At 42.3% G+C, this 22,004-nt stretch overlaps 1 protein-coding gene across 2 annotated transcripts in view; it reads right to left on the bottom strand.

Annotated features, from left to right (window-relative positions):
* Positions 1-22,004, bottom strand: part of CORO2A (coronin 2A) — a 234,296-nt gene that overhangs the window by 17,422 nt on the left and 194,870 nt on the right. For both annotated transcript variants that reach the window (XM_073549712.1, XM_073549711.1), the window contains exons 7-8: positions 14,621-14,725; positions 14,448-14,544 (exon numbers count right to left, since the gene is read on the bottom strand). In XM_073549712.1, coding sequence (XP_073405813.1) covers positions 14,448-14,544; positions 14,621-14,725 — 202 coding nt within the window. The remainder of the gene's footprint in view (positions 1-14,447; positions 14,545-14,620; positions 14,726-22,004) is intronic.

The following is a 22,004-nucleotide window of genomic DNA, read 5'->3' as shown; positions in this document are numbered from 1 at the left end:
CTCGGGGTTGCCGAACCAAGGCCTGTTTTATTGCCTCCAACTGCTCTTGCTGCATCTGGTGTTGCTGCTCCAGAGCCTTCTGGAAGCAAGCATTAGTCTGCTGTTGTTGCACATTTGCTTGCAATAACTGCTTCACTAGTTCCTCCATATTACTGGACTCTTGGCTCTTCAAAAGCGCAGAAGCTTTCAGCCAGGACATACACAGCGTTTTCTCTGCAGTCACAGTCCAGCAGCCACAAGTGCCCGCATTCGAAACACCATTTGTGGGGAATAGATAGCCCAGCTGGGATCTTTGCTTTGGCACAAGCGTGTGGCTATGAAGTCACTTCAGCAGACTAGCAGGTTCCACATGAATATGGACACGGCATATTTATTGTGCACACTTGTTATTCAATGTTACACATGCCAAACATGAAATAAAACATCTAAGGCCGTCTGGCCACTAACTAACAATAGCAGGCTAACTACAAAATAAACCTATATAACAGCAAACAAGTCCATGTAATCTTACTGTGTCAGCTCCCAGCTCAGCAGGCGAGATTAGACTGAGAGATCCCAGCTCCTCCTGATTATATCAGCTGGACCAGTCAGGAAACCAAAACCTGGATTCAATTAGTGGAGGGGGAACTACCAGTCCTTTCCATGCTGATCACTAAGGAAACCAGGACTGGATTACAGTGAAATAAACTGGCTTCATCATCAGTACAGGGAGACATATGAAATGAAACGGGGAGAAATATACCTGTTTTCTAGTACCTCTCCCTTTGGCACCTCACAATATATATATATATATATATATATATACACACAGTGGGGCAAAAAGTATTTAGTCAGTCAGCAATAGTGCAAGTTCCACCACTTAAAAAGATGAGAGGCGTCTGTAATTTACATCATAGGTAGACCTCAACTATGGGAGACAAACTGAGAAAAAAAAATCCAGAAAATCACATTGTCTGTTTTTTTTTTCATTTTATTTGCATATTATGGTGGAAAATAAGTATTTGGTCAGAAACAAAATTTCATCTCAATACTTTGTGATATATCCTTTGTTGGCAATGACAGAGGTCAAACGTTTTCTGTAAGTCTTCACAAGGTTGCCACACACTGTTGTTGGTATGTTGGCCCATTCCTCCATGCAGATCTCCTCTAGAGCAGTGATGTTTTTGGCTTATCGCTTGGCAACACGGACTTTCAACTCCCTCCAAAGGTTTTCTATAGGGTTGAGATCTGGAGACTGGCTAGGCCACTCCAGGACCTTGAAATGCTTCTTACGAAGCCACTCCTTCGTTGCCCTGGCGGTGTGCTTTGGATCATTGTCATGTTGAAAGACCCAGCCACGTTTCATCTTCAATGCCCTTGCTGATGGAAGGAGGTTTGCACTCAAAATCTCACGATACATGGCCCCATTCATTCTTTCATGTACCCGGATCAGTTGTCCTGGCCCCTTTGCAGAGAAACAGCCCCAAAGCATGATGTTTCCACCACCATGCTTTACAGTAGGTATGGTGTTTGATGGTTGCAACTCAGTATTCTTTTTCCTCCAAACACGACAAGTTGTGTTTCTACCAAACAGTTCCAGTTTGGTTTCATCAGACCATAGGACATTCTCCCAAAACTCCTCTGGATCATCCAAATGCTCTCTAGCAAACTTCAGAAGGGCCCGGACATGTACAGGCTTAAGCAGTGGGACACTTCTGGCACTGCAGGATCTGAGTCCATGGTGGCGTAGTTTGTTACTTATGGTAGGCCTTGTTACATTGGTCCCAGCTCTCTGCAGTTCATTCACTAGGTCCCCCCGCGTGGTTCTGGGATTTTTGCTCACCGTTCTTGTGATCATTCTGACCCCACGGGGTGGGATTTTGCGTGGAGCACCAGATCGAGGGAGATTATCAGTGGTCTTGTATGTCTTCCATTTTCTAATTATTGCTCCCACAGTTGATTTCTTCACTCCAAGCTGGTTGGCTATCGCAGATTCAGTCTTCCCAGCCTGGTGCAGGGCTACAATTTTGTTTCTGGTGTCCTTTGACAGCTCTTTGGTCTTCACCATAGTGGAGTTTGGAGTCAGACTGTTTGAGGGTGTGCACAGGTGTCTTTTTATACTGATAACAAGTTTAAACAGGTGCCATTACTACAGGTAATGAGTGGAGGAAAGAGGAGACTCTTAAAGAAGAAGTTACAGGTCTGTGAGAGCCAGAAATCTTGATTGCTTGTTTCTGACCAAATACTTATTTTCCACCATAATATGCAAATAAAATGAAAAAAAACAGACAATGTGATTTTCTGGAATTTTTTTTTCTCAGTTTGTCTCCCATAGTTGAGGTCTACCTATGATGTAAATTACAGACGCCTCTCATCTTTTTAAGTGGTGGAACTTGCACTATTGCTGACTGACTAAATACTTTTTTGCCCCACTGTATATATATATATACACACACAAATGTCAGTGACAAACACACACACACACACACATTATATATACATACATACAGTCATGGCCAAAAGTATTGACACCCCTGCAATTCTGTCAGATAATATTCAGTTTCTTCCTGAAAATGATTGCAAACACAAATTCTTTGGTATTATTATCTTCATTTAATTTGTCTTAAATGAAAAAACACAAAAGAGAATGAAGCAAAACGCAAAACATTGATTATTTCACACAAAACTCCAAAAATGGGCCGGACAAAAGTATTGGCACCCTCAGCCTAATACTTGGTTGCACAACCTTTAGCCAAAATAACTGCGACCAACCTCTTCCGGTAACCATCAATGAGTTTCTTACAATGCTCTGCTGGAATTTTAGACCATTCTTCTTTGGCAAACTACTCCAGGTCCCTGATATTTGAAGGGTGCCTTCTCCAAGCTGCCATTTTTAGATCTCTCCACAGGTGTTCTATGGGATTCAGGTCTGGACTCATTGCTGGCCACCTTAGATGTCTTCAGTGCTTTCTCTCAAACCATTTTCTTGTGCTTTTTGAAGTGTGTTTTGGGTCATTGTCCTGCTGGAAGACCCATGACCTCTGAGGGAGACCCAGCTTTCTCACACTGGGCCCTACATTATGCTGCAAAATTTGCTGGTAGTCTTCAGACTTCATAATGCCATGCACATGGTCAAGCAGTCCAGTGCCAGAGGCAGCAAAGCAACCCCAAAACATCAGGGAACCTCCGCAATGTTTGACTGTAGGGACCGTGTTCTTTTCTTTGAATGCCTCTTTTTTCTCCTGTAAACTCTATGTTGATGCTTTTGCCCTAAAAGCTCTACTTTTGTCTCATCTGACCAGAGAACATTCTTCCAAAATGTTTTAGGCTTTTTCAGGTAAGTTTTGGCAAACTCCAGCCTGGCTTTTTTATGTCTCGGGGTAAGAAGTGGAGTCTTCCTGGGTCTCCTACCATACAGTCCCTTTTCATTCAGACGCCGACGGATTGTACGGGTTGACACCATTGTACCCTCGGACTGCAGGGCAGCTTGAACTTGTTTGGATGTTAGTGGAGGTTCTTTATCCAACATCCGCACAATCTTGCGTTGAAATCTCTTGTCAATTTTTCTTTTCCGGCCACATCTAGGGAGGTTAGCCACAGTGCCATGGGCTTTAAACTTCTTGATGACACTGTGCACGGTAGACACAGGAACATTCAGGCCTTTGGAGATGGACTTGTAGCCTTGAAATTGCTCATGCTTCCTCACAATTTGGTTTCTCAAGTCCTCAGACAGTTCTTTGGTCTTCTTTGTTTTCTCCATGCTCAATGTGGTACACACAAGGACACAGGACAGAGGTTGAGTCAACTTTAATCCATGTTAACTGGCTGCAAGTGTGATTTAGTTATTGCCAACACCTGTTAGGTGCCACAGGTAAGTTACAGGTGCTGTTAATTACATAAATTAGAGAAGCATCACATGATTTTTCAAACAGTGCCAATACTTTTGTCCACCCTCTTTGTTATGTTTGGTGTGGAATTATATCCAATTTGGCTTTAGGACAATTCTTTTTGTGTTTTTTCATTTAAGACAAATTAAATGAAGATAATAATACCAAAGAATTTGTGTTTGCAATCATTTTCAGGAAGAAACTGAGTATTATCTGACAGAATTGCAGGGGTGTCAATACTTTTGGCCATGACTGTATACAGTATGTAGTATATATATATATATATATATATATATATATATATATGTTTATAGATACATCTATATATAAAATTGAATGTGTGTGTCACCAACCAATCACGAAGCATCTTTCATTTCACCAGAGTTATTTAAAAGAAGCTGAGCTGTGATTGGTTGCTATGAGCAACAGTTTTCTCACTCGAGAAAACACCTCAGCAGACACTGACTGGGTGGGAGAAATCTAGCATCCCTGGGAACATAAGCTCCCAGCCATTGTCTGTCCCCCAGAAAGGAGCAGAGAGCACATAACAGAAATGAATCACCCCCTCCCGTGCCCATATACCCATCACACATCCTCCATCCCATAGGCACATCTTCCCTCTTAAAGGGATCTCCGGTATGGAAGTTAGGGCCATTCCACTCAGTGCTCTGGTTCTGACCCCAGGCTGACGGGATGATGTGGGATATTAGGGGTAGTAGTCCTGTGGCTCTGGCTGATGGGATAATGTGGGATATTAGGGGGGAGTAGTCCGGTGGCCCTGCTGGAAGGGATGATGTGGGATATTAGGGGTAGTAGTTCGGTAGCTCTGGCTGAAGGGATAATGTGGGATATTTGTAGTCCAATGGCTCTGGCTGACGGGACGATGTGGGATAATAGGGGTAGTAGTCCAGTAGCTCTGGCTGACGGGATGATGTGGGATATTATAGTGAATGTCGCTATGAGGAGTGGGCGGGGCTCTACACTCAGGTATATATATATATACACTCACTGGCCACTTTATTAGGTACACCTGTCCAACTGTGTGTTAAGACTTAATTTCTAATCAGCCAATCACATGGCGGCAACTCAGTGCATTTAGGCATGTAGACATGGTCAAGACAATCTCCTGCAGTTCAAACCGAGCATCAGTATGGGGAAGAAAGGTGATTTGAGTGCCTTTGAACGTGGCATGATTGTTGGTGCCAGAAGGGCTGGTCTGAGAATTTCAGAAACTGCTGATCTACTGGGATTTTCACGCACAACCATCTCTAGGGTTTACAGAGAATGGTCCGAAAAAGAAAAAAAATCCAGTGAGCGGCAGTTCTGTGGCCGGAAATGCCATGTTGATGCCAGAGGTCAGAGGAGAATGGGCAGACTGGTTCGAGCTGATAGAAAGGCAACAGTGACTCAAATTGCCACCCGTTACAACCAAGGTAGGCAGAAGAGCATCTCTGAACGCACAGTGCGTCGAACTTTGAGGCAGATGGGCTACAGCAGCAGAAGACCACACTGGGTACCACTCCTCTCAGCTAAGAACAGGAAACTGAGGCTACAATTTGCACAAGCCTATCGAAATTGGACAGTAGAAGATTGGAAAAACGTTGCCTGGTCTGATGAGTCTCGATTTCTGCTGCGACATTCGGATGGTAGGGTCAGAATTTGGCGTAAACAACATGAAAGCATGGATCCATCCTGCCTTGTATCAACGGTTCAGGCTGGTGGTGGTGGTGTCATGGTGTGGGGAATTTTTTCTGGGCACTCTTTGGGCCCCTTGGTACCAATTGAGCATCGTTGCAACGCCACAGCCTACCTGAGTATTGTTGCTGACCATGTCCATCCCTTTATGACCACAATGTACCCAACATCTGATGGCTACTTTCAGCAGGATAATGCGCCATGTCATAAAGCTCGAATCATCTCAGATTGGTTTCTTGAACATGACAATGAGTTTACTGTACTCAAATGGCCTCCTCAGTCACCAGATCTCAATCCAATAGAGCATCTTTGGGATGTGGTGGAACGGGAGATTCGCATCAGGGATGTGCAGCCGACAAATCTGCGCCAACTGTGTGATGCCATCATGTCAATATGGTCCAAAATCTCTGAGGAATGCTTCCAGCACCTTGTTGAATCTCTGCCACGAAGAATTGAGGCAGTTCTGAAGGCAAAAGGGGGTCCAACCCCTTACTAGCATGGTGTACCTAATAAAGTGGCCAGTGAGTGTATATATATATATACATATATATCCAACAATGTAGACCAGCTCACTCCTGTGAACCACCTGGAACCTCAGCTGACCTGGTTAACTCCGTTGTGCCCGGATCTGGATGTAGGAGTCCATCCATACAAATGTGAACAACGACAAAGCAAAGTCCAGCAATAACGTGAGCAATCCAGGATGCTGTTAAAAATTTTTTTCTTTTTATTCATAAATCCATTAAAATGCAATGGTCCAAGCAGTTCAAAACAGCAATAATGCAGGCAAGTCGTGCAGATAGGACTACGCGTTTCAGCGGTAGAACCCGCCTTCTTCACGGTCCAGAATCTAATCTGCTTTCCAAACATGGAACCTTATATACATCCCACTCCCATCAGGGTAATTATAAACATATGTGAGAGACTTAAAAACATGTGCTATAAAAGCAGATCAGAAATTATATTCACTAAAGGGTTGAAACATAAGCGCAATAGGGTCTTATCCGGGTAAATTGTACAAATACTGAAAGTATTATACTCACCTTCTCAAAGAGAAAGTAAAGCCTGCATAGTATGTCAGCCTGCTGCACGTCCAACGGTCCACAGCGGAACCGCACCACAGTTCAATAAGGAATAAATTCTTGGACTTTAAGTGCGCTGCCAGACAGATTCAATAACCACACAAGGTTAAAAAAGTTAACCCTTTAATCCCTACGCGTTTCGAAGCATAACGCTTCTTCAGGGGTTGATACATCAACCCCTGAAGAAGAAGCGTTATGCTTCGAAACGCGTAGGGATTAAAGGGTTAACTTTTTTAACCTTGTGTGGTTATTGAATCTGTCTGGCAGCGCACTTAAAGTCCAAGAATTTATTCCTTATTGAATAAAAGCAGATCAAACATATAAACTATCCACATATTGATCAGTATACAACATGCATAAAGATTATAAGGAAAGAATTCAACATATTGGAGAAAAGTACATTAGGAATGTCCGATAACCTGACCATAAGATTTAAGGCCCTGTGCACACAGTGCAGACTCCGTGCAGTTCCGCAGCAGATTTGACCCTGCAGAACCGCAGCAGAAAAGCAGCAGAACTGCACGTGATGCACAGTACCATTCTGCAGCATATGCACAGCCTTTTTTGTTTTACATAGCCTTAAATGGTACTGTGCATCACGTTATCGGACATTCCTAATGTACTTTTCTCCAATATGTTGAATTCTTTCGCATGTTGTATACTGATCAATATGTGGATAGTTTATATGTTTGATCTGCTTTTATAGCACATGTTTTTAAGTCTCTCACATATGTTTATAATTACCCTGATGGGAGTGGGATGTATATAAGGTTCCATGTTTGGAAAGCAGATTAGATTCTGGACCGTGAAGAAGGCAGGTTCTACCGCTGAAACGCGTAGTCCTATCTGCACGACTTTCCTGCGTTATTGCTGTTTTGAACTGCTTGGACCATTGCATTTTAATGGATTTATGAATAAAAAGAAAAAATTTTTTAACAGCATCCTGGATTGCTCACGTTATTGCTGGACTTTGCTTTGTCGTTGTTCATATATATATATATATATATATATTTATTTCACACACCGTATATACTCGTGTATAAGCCGACCCCTGTATAAGCCGACCCCCCTAATTTTGCCACAAAAAACTGGGAAAACCTATTGACCCGTGTATAAGCCTAGGGTGGAAAATGCAGCAGCTACTAGTAAATTTCAAAAATAGAAATAGATACCAATAAAAGTAAAATTAATTGAGACATCAGTAGGTTAAATGTTTTTGAATATCCATATTGAATCAGGAGCCCCATATAATACTCCATACAAAATACATCCCATATAATGCTGCACAAAGGCTAATAATGGCCCCATAAGATGATCCATAGAATAATATGCCCCATATAATGCTCCATAGATTATGCCCCCATAAAATGCTCCATAGATTATGCCCCCATAAAATGCCCCATAGAATATGCCCCCATATGCTGCTCCATAGATTATGCCCCCATATGCTGCCCCATAGACTATGTCCCCATATGCTGCCCCATAGAACATGCCCCCTTATGCTGCCCCATAGAACATGCCCCCATATGCTGCCCCATAGAACATGCCCCGATATGCTGCCCCATAGAACATGCCCCCATATGCTGCTCCATGGAATATGCCCCCATATGCTGCCCCATAGAACATGCCCCCATATGCTGCTCCATAGATTATGCCCCCATATGCTGCTCCATAGATTATGCCCCCATATGCTGCCCCATAGACTATGCCCCCATATGCTGCTCCATAGAATATGCCCCCATATGCTGCTCCATAGAATATGCCCCATATATTATGCCCCCATATGCTGCTGCTGCTGCAAAAAAAAATGCTATACTCACCTCTCCTGCTCAGGACCCGACACCTGTGATATTCACCTGTCCGGGGTCCATCGCTGCTCACCACTGTCTACGTGTCCTCTGTCAGTGACTGTTCAGCCAGCAGAGGGTTCGGCGTGCACTAACCACATCACCGTGCCCTCTGCTGGCTAAACATCACAGACACAGGAAGCAGCAGACGGCGGTGAGCAGCGTGGGAACAAGGACAGGTGAATATCGCTACACTCACCTATCCTGTCTCTGCAGCATCGCTTCTCCACTGTCTCCTTTCCTGCAGTCACGTGATACCGCTCATTACCACTCATGAATATGCGCATATTCATGAGTTTAATGAGCAGTACCACATGACCACTGAAGGCAGGAAGGGAGACAGTGGAGAAGCGAGGGGGCTGCAGAGAGTGCCAGGACGGGTGAGTATGATCTGTGACACCCCCGCCCCCCCTCCCCCGCTGACCCCTGGGTATATGACTCGTGTATAGGCCAAGAGGGGGACTTTCATCCCCAAAAAATGGGCTGAAAATCTCAGCTTATACACGAGTATATATATATATATATATATATATATATATATACACACACACACACACTGCTCAAAAAAAAAAAAGGGAACACTTAAACAACAGAATATAACTCCAAGTAAATCAAACTTCTGTGAAATCAAACTGTCTACTTAGAAATCAACACTTATTGACAACCAATTTCACATGCTGCTATTGGCAATTATCAAAACGCGCTCAATAAAGGAGTGGTTCTGCAGGTGGGGACCACAGACCACATCTCAGTACCAATGCTTTTTGGCTGATATTTTGGACACCTTTGAATGTTGGTTGTGCTTTCACACTCGTGATAGCATGAGACGGACTCTACAATCCACACAAGTGGCTTAGGTAATGCAGCTTATCCAGGATGGCACATCAATGCGAGCTGTGGCAAGAAGGTTTGCTGTGTCTGTCAGCTTAGTGTCCAGAGGCGCTACGAGGAGACAGGCCAGTTCACCAGGAGTCGATGAGGGGGCCGTAGGAGGGCAACAACCCAGCAGCAGGACCACTACCTCCGCCTTTGTGCAAGGAGGAACAGGAGGAGCACTGCCAGAGCCCTGCAAAATGACCACCAGCAGGCCACAAATGTGCATGTGTCTGCACAAACGGTTAGAAACCGACTCCATGAGGATGGTCTGAGGGCCTGATGTCCACAGATGGGGGTTGTGCTCACAGCCCAACCCCGTTTAGGACGCTTGGCATTTGACACAGAATACCAGGATTGGCAAATTCGACACTGATGCCCTGTGCTCTTCACAGATGAAAGCAGGTTCACACTGAGCACATGTAACAGACGTGACAGAGTCTGGAGACGCCGTGGAGAGCTATCTGCTGCCTGCAACATCCTTCACCATGACCGGTTTGGCAGTGGCTCAGTAGTTGTGTGGAGTGGCATTTCTTTGGAGGGCCGCACGGTGTGAATGTGAAATTGATTGTCAAACAGTGTGGCTTCCTAAGTAGACAGTTTGATTTCACAGAAGTTTGATTTACTTGGAGTTGTAGTCTGTTGTTTAAGTGTTCCCTTTATTTTTTTGAGCAGTGTATATACTATATACAAACAAGATCCCATCGTTCTGGAGCCAGCACAGGGGTTGACAGGACAGGAAACCCGCTGAAATAAAAGGGTGTCACCTCTCTTCTGCATCAGTTGGTTTACAGAGCATGAAAGCACCCCCAAATAATTATTAGCACATACCATCACCAAGTTATCACCACACTCTCAATTTAATTACTCAACATAAAAAGTGCACCCACAACCGGTGATAGAGGGGGAATATAAGGGTGCTGACATGGGCTCTGGAAAATCCTATTACCGGTAAGTAACTTAGATTTTTTCCTTCACCCATGACAGCACCACCTGAGAGCTTTATAGAGAAAAAAAATCCACCTTAGGGCAGTTTCAAACGTCAGTGTCTCAGGTACGTGTAGTGACAGTTTTTCTCACGTACCGGAGACACTTACACACGTAGACACATTCGAATGAATGTGTCTATGCAGATGTCAGCGTGTTTTCATGGACTGTGTGTCCATGTGCAAAACACGCTGACATGTCCGTTTTTGTGCAACAGCACGGATCACACGGACCCATACAAGTCAATGGGTCCGTGTAAACACGTACCGCACACGGATGCTGTCCGTGTGCATTTTTAAAAGTCAAAGGGTTAACATTGAAAATAATTTTTCAAAAACACGCACACGGACAGCACACAGATGGTACACACGGACATACGGATAGCACACGGATGTCACACGGATGACATACGTATGCACACGGATAGCTGTACCGGAATTATCTGGACGTGTGAAACTGCCCTTAGGGAGCGATCACCGCTTGTAGAACCCTTCTGCCAAAAGTTAGATCAGTTGAGGAGGATAAGTCTAGTTTGTAGTATCTATAGAAGGTTGAAGGACAGGACCAAGTTGCTGCCTTACATAGCTGGTTGATGGAAACCTCCATCTTCTCTGCCAAAGAAGTCGCGATTGCTCAAATGGAATGAGCTTTAATACCTTCTGACAGCGACACCATACTTTGTAGCTTCCATATATTCTATTAAGGCCCTTCTGACAGCTAATGTGTGGAACTGCTCCTCTTTTGGGTTTCTATAAAGGAAAAAATCCGGCACTCCCAAATGCAAAAAATAGAAGTTCTTCTTTATTATTCACAGCTTAGTAATCCACATGATATACATTCAATATATACGTATATATTGAATGTATATCATGTGGATTACTAAGCTGTGAATAATAAAGAAGAACTTCTATTTTTTGCATTTGGGAGTGCCGGATTTTTTCCTTTATGGTATATTGGGACTGGTATCCTGTTCTGAGCACCCCTCATCTATTTCCGGAGTGACGTGTCTTTTTTGTCATACCTTTTGGGTTTCTAGGCCTATTACAAAAAGAGGGGAGTATGATTTCTTCACCCCTATGGAATCTCCTAGCCACCTTTGGTAGGTGGGCAGGGTCAGGTCTCAAAACCACTCTATCTTCCAAAACCTGAGTGTATGGGGATTCACCGACAAATCATCGACATGATTTTCAGATCCAATACTACCATGTAGAAGTCTGCGAATACGAGATTTATGGCAGTCCTTATTGACTCCATCTTGAAGGGCAATAAATTTAAAGTCTGTTTAGCCCCCTTAAATTGATAATGATCCTTGAATCCTGAAGGTTCTGTCTTTTTTCTGGACTAGATTCAGAACTTCCATTTCCAATGCCGACTGTTCTTTGCGTGATCTCCTGGCAGATGCTATTATTAGTCATTCTTGAGGGATTGAATGAAATTCCAGTTTCAGGCCATCCTGTATTATGTCTAGTATCCAACCGCTGGAAGAAATTCTCTTCCAGGCTGGGAGAAAGGAAAGCCTCCCCCCTTTCTCCCTGGATGTTGGTGTCACAGGGAAGTTTTTCTTCCCTATGAGGAGGGACCCCAAAACATAAATCCGGGATTCTACCTCTTCCTATCTTCCCAATTTCCCTGATTTGGGAGGCTTCCTTATGATATAGCTTTTTTTTCCAAAAGGACCTTCTCTTGTAACTGGGTATTGGAATACTGGGGAAGCCTTTCTTTTTATCCCCTGCTTTTTCTAGGATGTCATCTAATGCTTGAACAAAGAGGAATTCTCCTTTACAGGGAATAAAGCATAATTGAGTTTTTGACTGCACATCCCCTGACCAGCATTTCAACGATAATGCTCTCCTAACCACGCTAGAGAGCTGCCGATCTTGGTGCTAGGTTCATCAAGTCCGCTGAGGCGTCTGCTAGAAAGGCTGCTTTCCCTTGTACTAAGGGTAGATTAGCCAGGATTTTTTCCCTAGGAACATTATCCTTGTTTTTCTTCCAGTTGCTGTAACCAGACCATCATAGATCTTGCAGCAGTCCCTGCAATGGCGGGTCTCAGAGCACCTGGTAATGCTTCTCAGGCATTTCTCAGAAGAACACTTGGTCTTGGAAGGGTAAGGTAGATTTTTTCAATTATTTGGCTACTGTGATATCTATGTTTGGGCTTTTATCCCAAAATCAAGTGGCCTCCTAGTCAAATGGATACTTCCTTTTCAAGGATTAGTGAAATGAGGTTTCCTATCTGGTTTCTTACATTGTTCTCTAATACATTTTTTTTAATCTTCTCACTAACAGATAATGCACTTTTCTCTTCTGTTCCAGGTTACTGAACATAACGTCCTCAATTGATTTAGGGGTTTTAGTATCCATACGCCCCATAGTGGTTCTTATCGTTTTTATCAACCTGCTTTTGCATCCTGCAGTGAAGCATGGCCTGCTTCCGACATGGTTGTCAGATGAAAAGATGCAAAGGATCCGGAATCAGAATCACCATCTGTTTTAGGGGATTTGTCAGAATCTGCCGATAATTGTTTAGGTCTCTTTTTCGCACCTTCTTTTATCATGGTTTTGAGGGAGTCCTTATTTTCTGTTTTAATGACTGACTTTAGATTTATTGCAAAATCAGGAGCCTCCTCACAGCTTGCTTTCTGGATGCATGTTGCACACAAGTTTTTATGCCATGCTAGTTGATCAGTATTGGGGACATTCAAACAGCACATTCTTTCCTATTTGGACAAATAACAAAAACACGGGGGGCCCCATTAACAAGTAGAACTTTCTGGCCGATCACTCACCACCTGTTGTCACTCAAGGGTACTGGATTTGGAGGATGGATCGGGTCACAGGGCTGTTCCTTCCTGGAGTCTCTGAATCTTTGGCTGGTCTTACTATCGCTTTTACTTGTGCCGACAGCCACCGCTGTGTTTGCTCCTTTGAAAATGCTGCTGGTGCTGTGGTTGTTGCTGCTGCTGCTGTGCCTCTATCCTTGAACCCTCAGCTGCTTATGCTTGCCTACCACACCAGCAATCAAGCCCTGTGTTGGCGCTTCCAGACCCACCGTATCGGTGCCACGACAAGGTAAGCTGCTCTTCCAGACACCGGTTCAGGCCTGGGACCTTTTTTTCCAGCTGCATCTTTATCCTGAGGTCTCCGATTAATGACAGTAAACCAAACCGATGTGGAGGACAGGTGCCGCCATTTTATTTGAGTGGATTTCCTGATCTGGATGGGCGGATCCTCTCTCATCTGGTGCTGTCATGGGTGAAGGGAAAAATTTGGCGACTTTTCAAAGGTTTTTACTCCAGTTTTCTTGTGCAAAATCTTTGAATCCGGGCAATAGTGTTTGCAGATCCTACTATGGCATTAAATGTGTCTGGTTCAGGCTTAAAAAAACCTGAGCATTCACAACTGCTAAAAGGAACCACATTTTATAAGTCAGATGCCACAAGGGAGAGCTTTCCACAAATACATTCACACAGCCCCCATTGACATCATCTCTATCTATTTGTTGACAGTGAGCCACCTCCAGGAGGTACCTGCAGACAGCCATAATTTTATTATGTAATTCTATGGCGGTGTAATGAAATCAAGGGGGATTTGAAGCTCTATGGGAGAGATAAATAGAGATCCAAGCACTAAAAATACTATGGTGAAGCATTATTCATAGATTTTCTGCAATCTAAATAACTACAATTTCAGCGACATTTTAACCTGCCTACTCAATATCATCATGAATGTACCCATTAAATGTCTTTATCTAAGACCAGAATAGGTGCGATAGCTACCTTCTGGCACTAGGTTCATGAGGGACACTCTGCTTGCATTCTTTCATCTATAATGGTCCCGTTAATGGGGGCACTCTGAAGTCAGGTTGGTAAGTGTACTCTGGATGTTCCTACATATGCTTTTCATTTGGGTTCATAGTGTCATTATTTCTTTGTGCAGTCTAAGAGCGTTATTTAGGGTACTGTATGGTGTCAATAGTTATAAGTACAGTGACACTGACATAATATATGTATGGTAAATAAATTACATCGCCCAAGAACCCCTGTATATGTCCTGATTGTGGGATAAATGTTCTTTACATAATATTTAAAGCTCACCTATTCCTTTTTGAGGTAAGCTAGATCGATATTCATTCAAGTATTGCAAGTAAGGCTTCTGAAGATTGACTTCATAGTATCTGATATTCCCCTCTCCCTATGGAAAAATAAAATTGTTTAGCTCATTGTGAACTCCATGTTCTGCGGTGTGAAGCAGATTCAGAAACACCAACCTTGCCTACCAAATACAGCATATTGGTATCATTGTCAAAAAAGGGAAAGAGTACCCCTGAGGAGCCATCCAATTCCTCTTGATGTAAAGGCACAGAGAGGTCATCCTGAAATTTGAAAACAAATACATTATGCGATTCTAACCCCACCGTATAATTTTACATTGTACACAATATTCTAGACTACACAAGAGTAACACAGAAATTACAGCAAGGACTGGAAGAATTTTTACTGTACGTGCATAGTTTGCTTTGTAATAAAAGACCTGACTATGGCTCTGTTATAAATGTATCTGCCTTTCAATCAGAGTTTTCTTTTTAGCTCAATATATTAGGCTCGGTTCCCTTCTGAAGCAAAAACCCGGGGTAGAAGACTCAGTTGCAGATTACTCCAAAAAGCAGTAAAAAACACATTCTATTTTTTTTTCTTGTAAATTCATGATGGCAATCCGACCCAACAAACATTCAAAGACGCTGGTATCCATCATGTGACGAATCCAGCACCAATGTTAATTTCATTTTTCTGTTCCTATAACAGAACAGAAAACAGAAATAATGATGCAGTTGTGAACCTGGTCTTAGATTACTTTGTTGCTTTTATTTGGTTAGGTAAAACCTGCTTGGAAAACAGTTTACCTTTACACGTGCATTGACCATTTACAACATATCAGTTATATCAGGTTTGCTACAGTCATGGCCAAAAGTTTTGAGAATGACACAAATATTATATTTTCACATGATCTGCTGGCCTCTGGTTTTTATGTGTGTTTGTCAGATGTTTTTATCACATACAGAAATATAATTGCAATCATATTATGAGTAACAAAAGGTTATATTGACAGAATGAGTTAATGCAGCAAGACAATATTTGCAGTGTTGACCCTTCTTCTTCAGGACCTCAGCAATTCTCCCTGGCATGCTCTCAATCAACTTCTGGATCAAATCCTGACTGATAGCAGTCCATTCTTGCAAAATCAATGCTTTTATTTTGTCTGAATTTGAAGGTTTTTGTTTGTCCACCCGTCTCTTGATGATTGACCACAAGTTCTCAATGGGATTAAGATCTGGGGAGTTTCCAGGCCATGGTCCCAAAATCTCTATGTTTTGTTCCCTGAGCCATTTAGGTATCACCTTTGCTTTATGGCAAGGTGCTCCATCATGTTGAAAAAGGCATTGTTGATCGCCAAACTGCTCTTGGACGGTTGGGAGAAGTTGCTCTTGGAGGACATTCTGGTACCATTCTTTATTCATGGCTGTGTTTTTAGGCAAGACTGAGAGAGAGCCCATTCCCTTGGCTGAGAAGCAACCCCACACATGAATGGTTTCAGGATGCTTGACAGTTGGCATGAGACAAGACTGGTGGTAGCGCTCACCTGGTCTTCTCCGAATAAGCCGTTTTCCAGATGTCCCAAACAATCGAAAAGGGGATTCATCAGAGAAAATGACTTTACCCCAGTCCTCAGCAGTCCACTCCCTGTACCTCTTGCAGAATATCAGTCTGTCCATGATGTTTTTTCTGGAGAGAAGTGGCTTCTTTGCTGCCCTCCTTGAGACCAGGCCTTGCTCCAAGAGTCTCCGCCTCACAGTGCGTGCAGATGCACTCACACCTGCCTGCTGCCATTCCTGAGCAAGCTCTGCACTGCTGGTAGCCCGATCCGCAGCATAAACACTTTTAAGAGACGGTCCTGGCGCTTGCTGGTCTTTCTTGTGCGTCCTGGAGCCTTTTTGGCAACAAGGGAACCTCTCTCCTTGAAGTTCTTGATGATGCGATAGATTGTTGACTGAGGTGCAATCTTTCTAGCTGCGATACTCTTCCCTGTTAGGCCATTTTTGTGCAGTGCAATGATGACTGCACGTGTTTCTTTAGAGATAACCATGGTTAACAGAAGAGAAGCAATGATGCCAAGCACCAGCCTCCTTTTAAAGTGTCCAGTGGTGTCATTCTTACTTAATCATGACAAATTGATCTCCAGCCCTGTCCTCATCAACACCCACACCTGTGTTAATGGAGCAATCACTGAAACGATGTTAGCTGGTCCTTTTAAGGCAGGGCTGCAATGATGTTGAAATGTGTTTTGGGGGATAAAGTTAATTTTCTAGGCAAATATTGACTTTGTAAGTAATTGCTGTTAAGCTGATCACTCTTTATAACATTCTGGAGTATATGCAAATTGCCATTAGAAAAAATGAAGCAGTAGACTTTGTAAAAATTAATATTTGTGTCATTCTCAAAACTTTTGGCCATGACTGTACATGGCAAGAAGGAGGGAAAAAAAATAAGAATATGCTAAAAGGTTGTTATAATCACAAACCACCACTAGATGTCAGAAGTGCAACAATGCATGCAAGTACAAGTTATGTCACTGACTAGGTCTCATTTCAGTAATGTGCTCTTTTCTGCTATGAAAATGTGCGCCTTTCATTTATCAATACGGTGGATTTTAGCTCCACTTATATGTACATTAGTTACAGCATGCTGTGAGCCTGACACCTTCCTAAGCTATAGCCTCTCCTTGCTCAAAGACAGCTTTCTCCCTAGCTGTCAATCAGCAGAGAGTGAGGGAAACCTACAGGTCATGAACTCGCCAGACTCCAGTGAGCTGCACCCAATGAATGGAACTATGCCAAACCCTTTTTACCAGGATCCAATCTCACTTTTGAGAAAAAAAAAAATTGCATTCAATGAATGTGGCTCTCCTATATTTAATGTGAAGTCAGTTTTCAAGAGTAACCAAAAGTTTTGAATTTTTTTTTAAAGTGTGACTACTTCTGACTAGTTGTTGTGATGCCATTTTCCTGGTGATTTTAGTAAACCGGAAGCAAATGGTTGTCTGCTATAAGGATGAAAATTGTGTGTGACATTGTTTTATCCCTTTATGTGTAAGTTTTGTACTTTTGCTGGGCCAAAAGTTTTGCATAGTTTGTTATGAGTAGTAGAATTTTGCCTAAAAAGTTTTTTTTGTTTGTGTGTTTTTATATTAAAATATGTCAAATTTATCACCAGATGTCAGGAAGCTTATTATTCTGAGGGTGAAGTCAGGCAAAAGCCAAAAAGAGTTAGCTAAGGAATTCAACTGCTTTAAGAGGCAAGTGTCACATATAATAAAGAAAGAAAAGAAAGTTATTAAACCGCTGACAGACCAAGAAGTGGACGACCACGGAAAACTTCCTCCAGTTGTGATCACTTTATTAAGAAAACGTCAGTATCTGATGTCCATAGAACTGCTGTACAGATTTCATACAAAATAAACGAAGAATATGGAAGCTAAGAACAGTAGGGTTGAATGCACAAGTTCCAGTCAAGAAGCTTGCAAATTGTCTCTTCAGAGAGAAAGAGGACTTGAACTCTATAGCGCCACCTGTTGGTAGTAGCGATCCTACAAGTCACAATCAACCCTTTAATGAGTCTTGTAATATGACTTAGGATAAAAGCCAAATCAGAATCTCAATTTGCAGACACAGTGTTTCGGGGTATTGGCTCTCGTCAGTGCAAAGTATGAGAACTGATTTGGCTAGGTGAGAGGCTCTGGACTGTGGTCTAAGGGGTAAGGTTTCTCCTTGTGGAGAAAAAGCTTTTCATCTCCGCAAATAACCGGAAGGACCGACTTGAGTTTGCCGAAGTACACAGCCAACAGAAAGAGACAGAGGTGTTGTGGTCGGATGAATCCAAGTTCAGTCTGTTTGGTAGTGGTGGCAAGCACTATATATACCACCCAATTGGAAAACGTAATGCTGTAAGGTGCCAAACACCTACAGTGAAACATGGTGGTGGCAATGTCATGGTTTGGAGCTACTTTTCTGCATCTGTCATTGGCCCTCTGCATAGAATTTATGGAAATAAGAATGATACCACGTACAAGGATATACTGGAGAATGTAATGCTGCCAGATGGTAAAACCAAAGTAGGCAGGGGCTGGATATTCCAGCAAGACAATTAACTTAAGCACACATCCAATTTAGTCAAAAACTGGTTAGCAAAGAAAAATGTTCGCCTGTTGCAATGGCCAAGGCAATCACCTAACTTAAACCCTATAGAGCACCACTGGGATAAGTTAAGGCTAGGAGTTGGGGCACGTAGCCATAGCAATACAGGTGAATTGTTTGCAGATTTGTGAATGGAGCAAGGTCTCTCAGGATGTCTTGAATACCCCAATGGCTTCAATGCCCCGTCAGTGTGGTGCAGTAATTTAAGCAAGAGGTTATGCTACTAAATACTAAGTTATGTATTACGCTCTATGTTGTGATCTATAAATAGTATATGCAAAACTTTTGGCGGTCAGTTTTTTTTTTAATTAAATGCCCATACCTATATTCCAAAGCATTTTGGTTAAAATTAAATTCTTGCAAGATGATAACTTCATGCACTTTCAATTCATCACCAGGAAATGGCATCACAATAACCAGACAGAAGTCATCACACTTTTAAAAAAATGCTAAACTTTTGGTGGCCACTGTACATACTGTGCGTCATCCTAGCAGAGTAATCCTAGCAGAGTAATAAGGAGATAACTGGATGACTGTACATGCCACAATACAACAGTGTAGCTCCTTGTAGAAAACTACAGCCGCTGATATTAAAGGAAGGTTTCTATAAACTGTCAGCTGATTCTCCACTTTACATCATATTTAGTGATGTTAAACATGCATTTATAGGCTGTTGTTGATTGTGCCAGCAGCTCAAAACAATCAATTCAAAGCTGTAGGCTTCCCAAGGTCTTAAAGGGAATCTGTCACAGAATTTTTGCCACTCAATAATAAGCATAATAGACAGAGACCCTTTTTCCAGCCATATGTCACTTACTGGGCTGTTTGCTGTAGGTTTGATAAAATTACTGTGTTAGCAGGTGACTACCACTAAAGGACTAGTAAACCTGCTGCCATGTAGTCCTCCATATTAATGAGCTCTGTATAACCCCATCCCCACAACTGACTGGCAGCTTTCTGCCTATGCAGTGTACACAGAAATCAGTGGTGTGGACGGGGCTATACAGAGCTCAGCTTTCAGAAAACTGCTAGATCTGCAGAAGATAAAACATAAATTTTATAAAAACTTCAGCAAGCAGCCCAGTAAGTGACACATCACTGGAATCAGGGTCTCTGTCCTATATAATGCTGTTCTCAAATGAGGTGGCAAGAACATGGTGACTGCTTACCTTTAAAAGCCCCAAGGAGTACTTGAAAATAAGATATACTAAAATGTGTGTCCCAGTACAATCACTATTTAGTACTCATCCATAAAAGCCAATCTACACGGAAAAATAATGAGCACTGACCGAGTCAATCCAATGTCTACACAGACCTTTACATGTCACAGTTATCAAGGGGGTTTCCTCCAAACAACCATCCGTATGAGCATTTGCCCCACACAGATGGTATAGCATCCCAGTAAACAATGCTTCCAGATGTCCGCATAAAACATGAGAAGAACAAACATTTTGTGGACACGTTCACAAGGAGCAATGACCGGGACTAAACATTCATAGAAATGGTGGTTTAAGGGGTGATCAGCATCAGTGGCCATGTGAAGAGGGAGAGTCTGGTGTCGATCAGTTGCACCTCCTGCCACCTTCTCCCAACATCCACTATGTATGCCCATCAGATGTCAGGACGTTTTGTATAGGGTGGACCCACAGGCTGAGCCCCTTCCAGCAGCTCCTTTAGATGCTAAGGTGAACAGCAACCATGGCATCTAAGTTGGTAGATGGAGGAAGAAGGCCTTATGTCACCTCCCATGGTCCCTTGGGACAAGAATGTGAGGAGCTGATGGGTTGTTCAACGACAGCCGGGATTTCTTTGTACATCCTTGATCAGCATTGCATGTAAAATAGCACTTTAGTTAGAATAGATTTTTGCCCTCAATGCGCTTTGATTTGCCTTATGCTATAAAGCCACGTTCACACGTTCAGTATTTGGTCAGTATTTTACCTCAGTATTTGGTCAGTATTTTACCTCAGTATTTGGTCAGTGTTTTACCTCAGTATTTGGTCAGTGTTTTACCTCAGTATTTGGTCAGTATTTTACCTCAGTATTTGGTCAGTATTTTACCTCAGTAGTTGGTCAGTTTTTACCTCAGTATTTGGTCAGTATTTGACCTCAGTATTTGGTCAGTATATTACCTCAGTATTTGGTCAGTATTTTACCTCAGTAGTTGGTCAGTTTTTACCTCAGTATTTGGTCAGTATTTTACCTCAGTATTTGGTCAGTATATTACCTCAGTATTCTACCTCAGTATTTGGTCAGTATTTTACCTCAGTATTTGGTCAATATTTTACCTCAGTAGTTGGTCAGTTTTTACCTCAGTATATGGTCAGTATTTTACCTCAGTATTTGGTCAGTTTTTACCTCTGTATTTGGTCAGTTTTTTACCTCAGTATTTGGTCAGTTTTTTACCTCAGTAGTTGGTCAGTATTTTACCTCAGTATTTGGTCAGTATTTTACCTCAGTAGTTGGTCAGTTTTTACCTCAGTAGTTGGTCAGTTTTTACCTCAGTAGTTGGTAAGTTTTTTACCTCAGTAGTTGGTAAGTTTTTTACCTCAGTATTTGGTCAGTTTTTTACCCCAGTAGTTGGTCAGTTTTTACCTCAGTATTTGGTCAGTATTTTACCTCAGTATTTGGTCAGTATTTAACCTCAGTAGTTGGTCAGTATTTTACCTCAGTACTTGGTCAGTTTTTACCTCAGTATTTGGTCAGTTTTTACCTCAGTATTTGGTCAGTTTTTTACCTCAGTAGTTGGTCAGTTTTTTACCTCAGTATTTGGTCAGTTTTTTACCTCAGTAGTTGGTCAGTTTTTACCTCAGTATTTGGTCAGTATTTTACCTCAGTATTTGGTCAGTATTTAACCTCAGTAGTTGGCAGGGCTGTGGAGTCGGTAAGCCAAACCTGCGACTCCGACTCCGACTCCTCAATTTCCCTTACACCGACTCCGACTCCAACTCCGACTCCACGACTCCGACTCCCACACATATTGCTTATATTTAAGTGAAAAATTTATTGTAGTACAATGTGAACCTCAGACATTTAATCATTTTTATGATCCAATAATCAAGATATTTAGATAGAACAGAATATATATTGGTGTACTACCCGGTTTTCATTCTTTTTGGTACAGATACGATATGGATAGACAGATATGGATAAATGGATATATAGATAGAGCAGATTTCTAATCTGCTTTTGCTATTGAAAACATTATCTATGAGCTCAAAAACCTTTCAGGTGATGCGGTTTTGATCAGCTTTTGCAGCTGAAAAACGTATCCTCAAAAAACACAGGAAAAACGCTGTGTGTGAATGTAGCCTTAGATCAGGAATAGAACAGCCATTTATAGGACATTTCATAACTTTCCCAAACTCCTATGAAAAAATATTCAGCACATCCTGCATTGAAT

Source organism: Dendrobates tinctorius, unplaced genomic scaffold (assembly GCF_039654945.1).
Source record: "Dendrobates tinctorius isolate UK_male_01 unplaced genomic scaffold, ASM3965494v1 ptg000160l, whole genome shotgun sequence".
NCBI classification, from domain to species: Eukaryota; Metazoa; Chordata; class Amphibia; order Anura; family Dendrobatidae; genus Dendrobates; species Dendrobates tinctorius.
The sequence above is the reverse complement of the archived record's forward strand: the minus strand, read 5'-3'. Positions and strand labels throughout refer to the sequence as shown.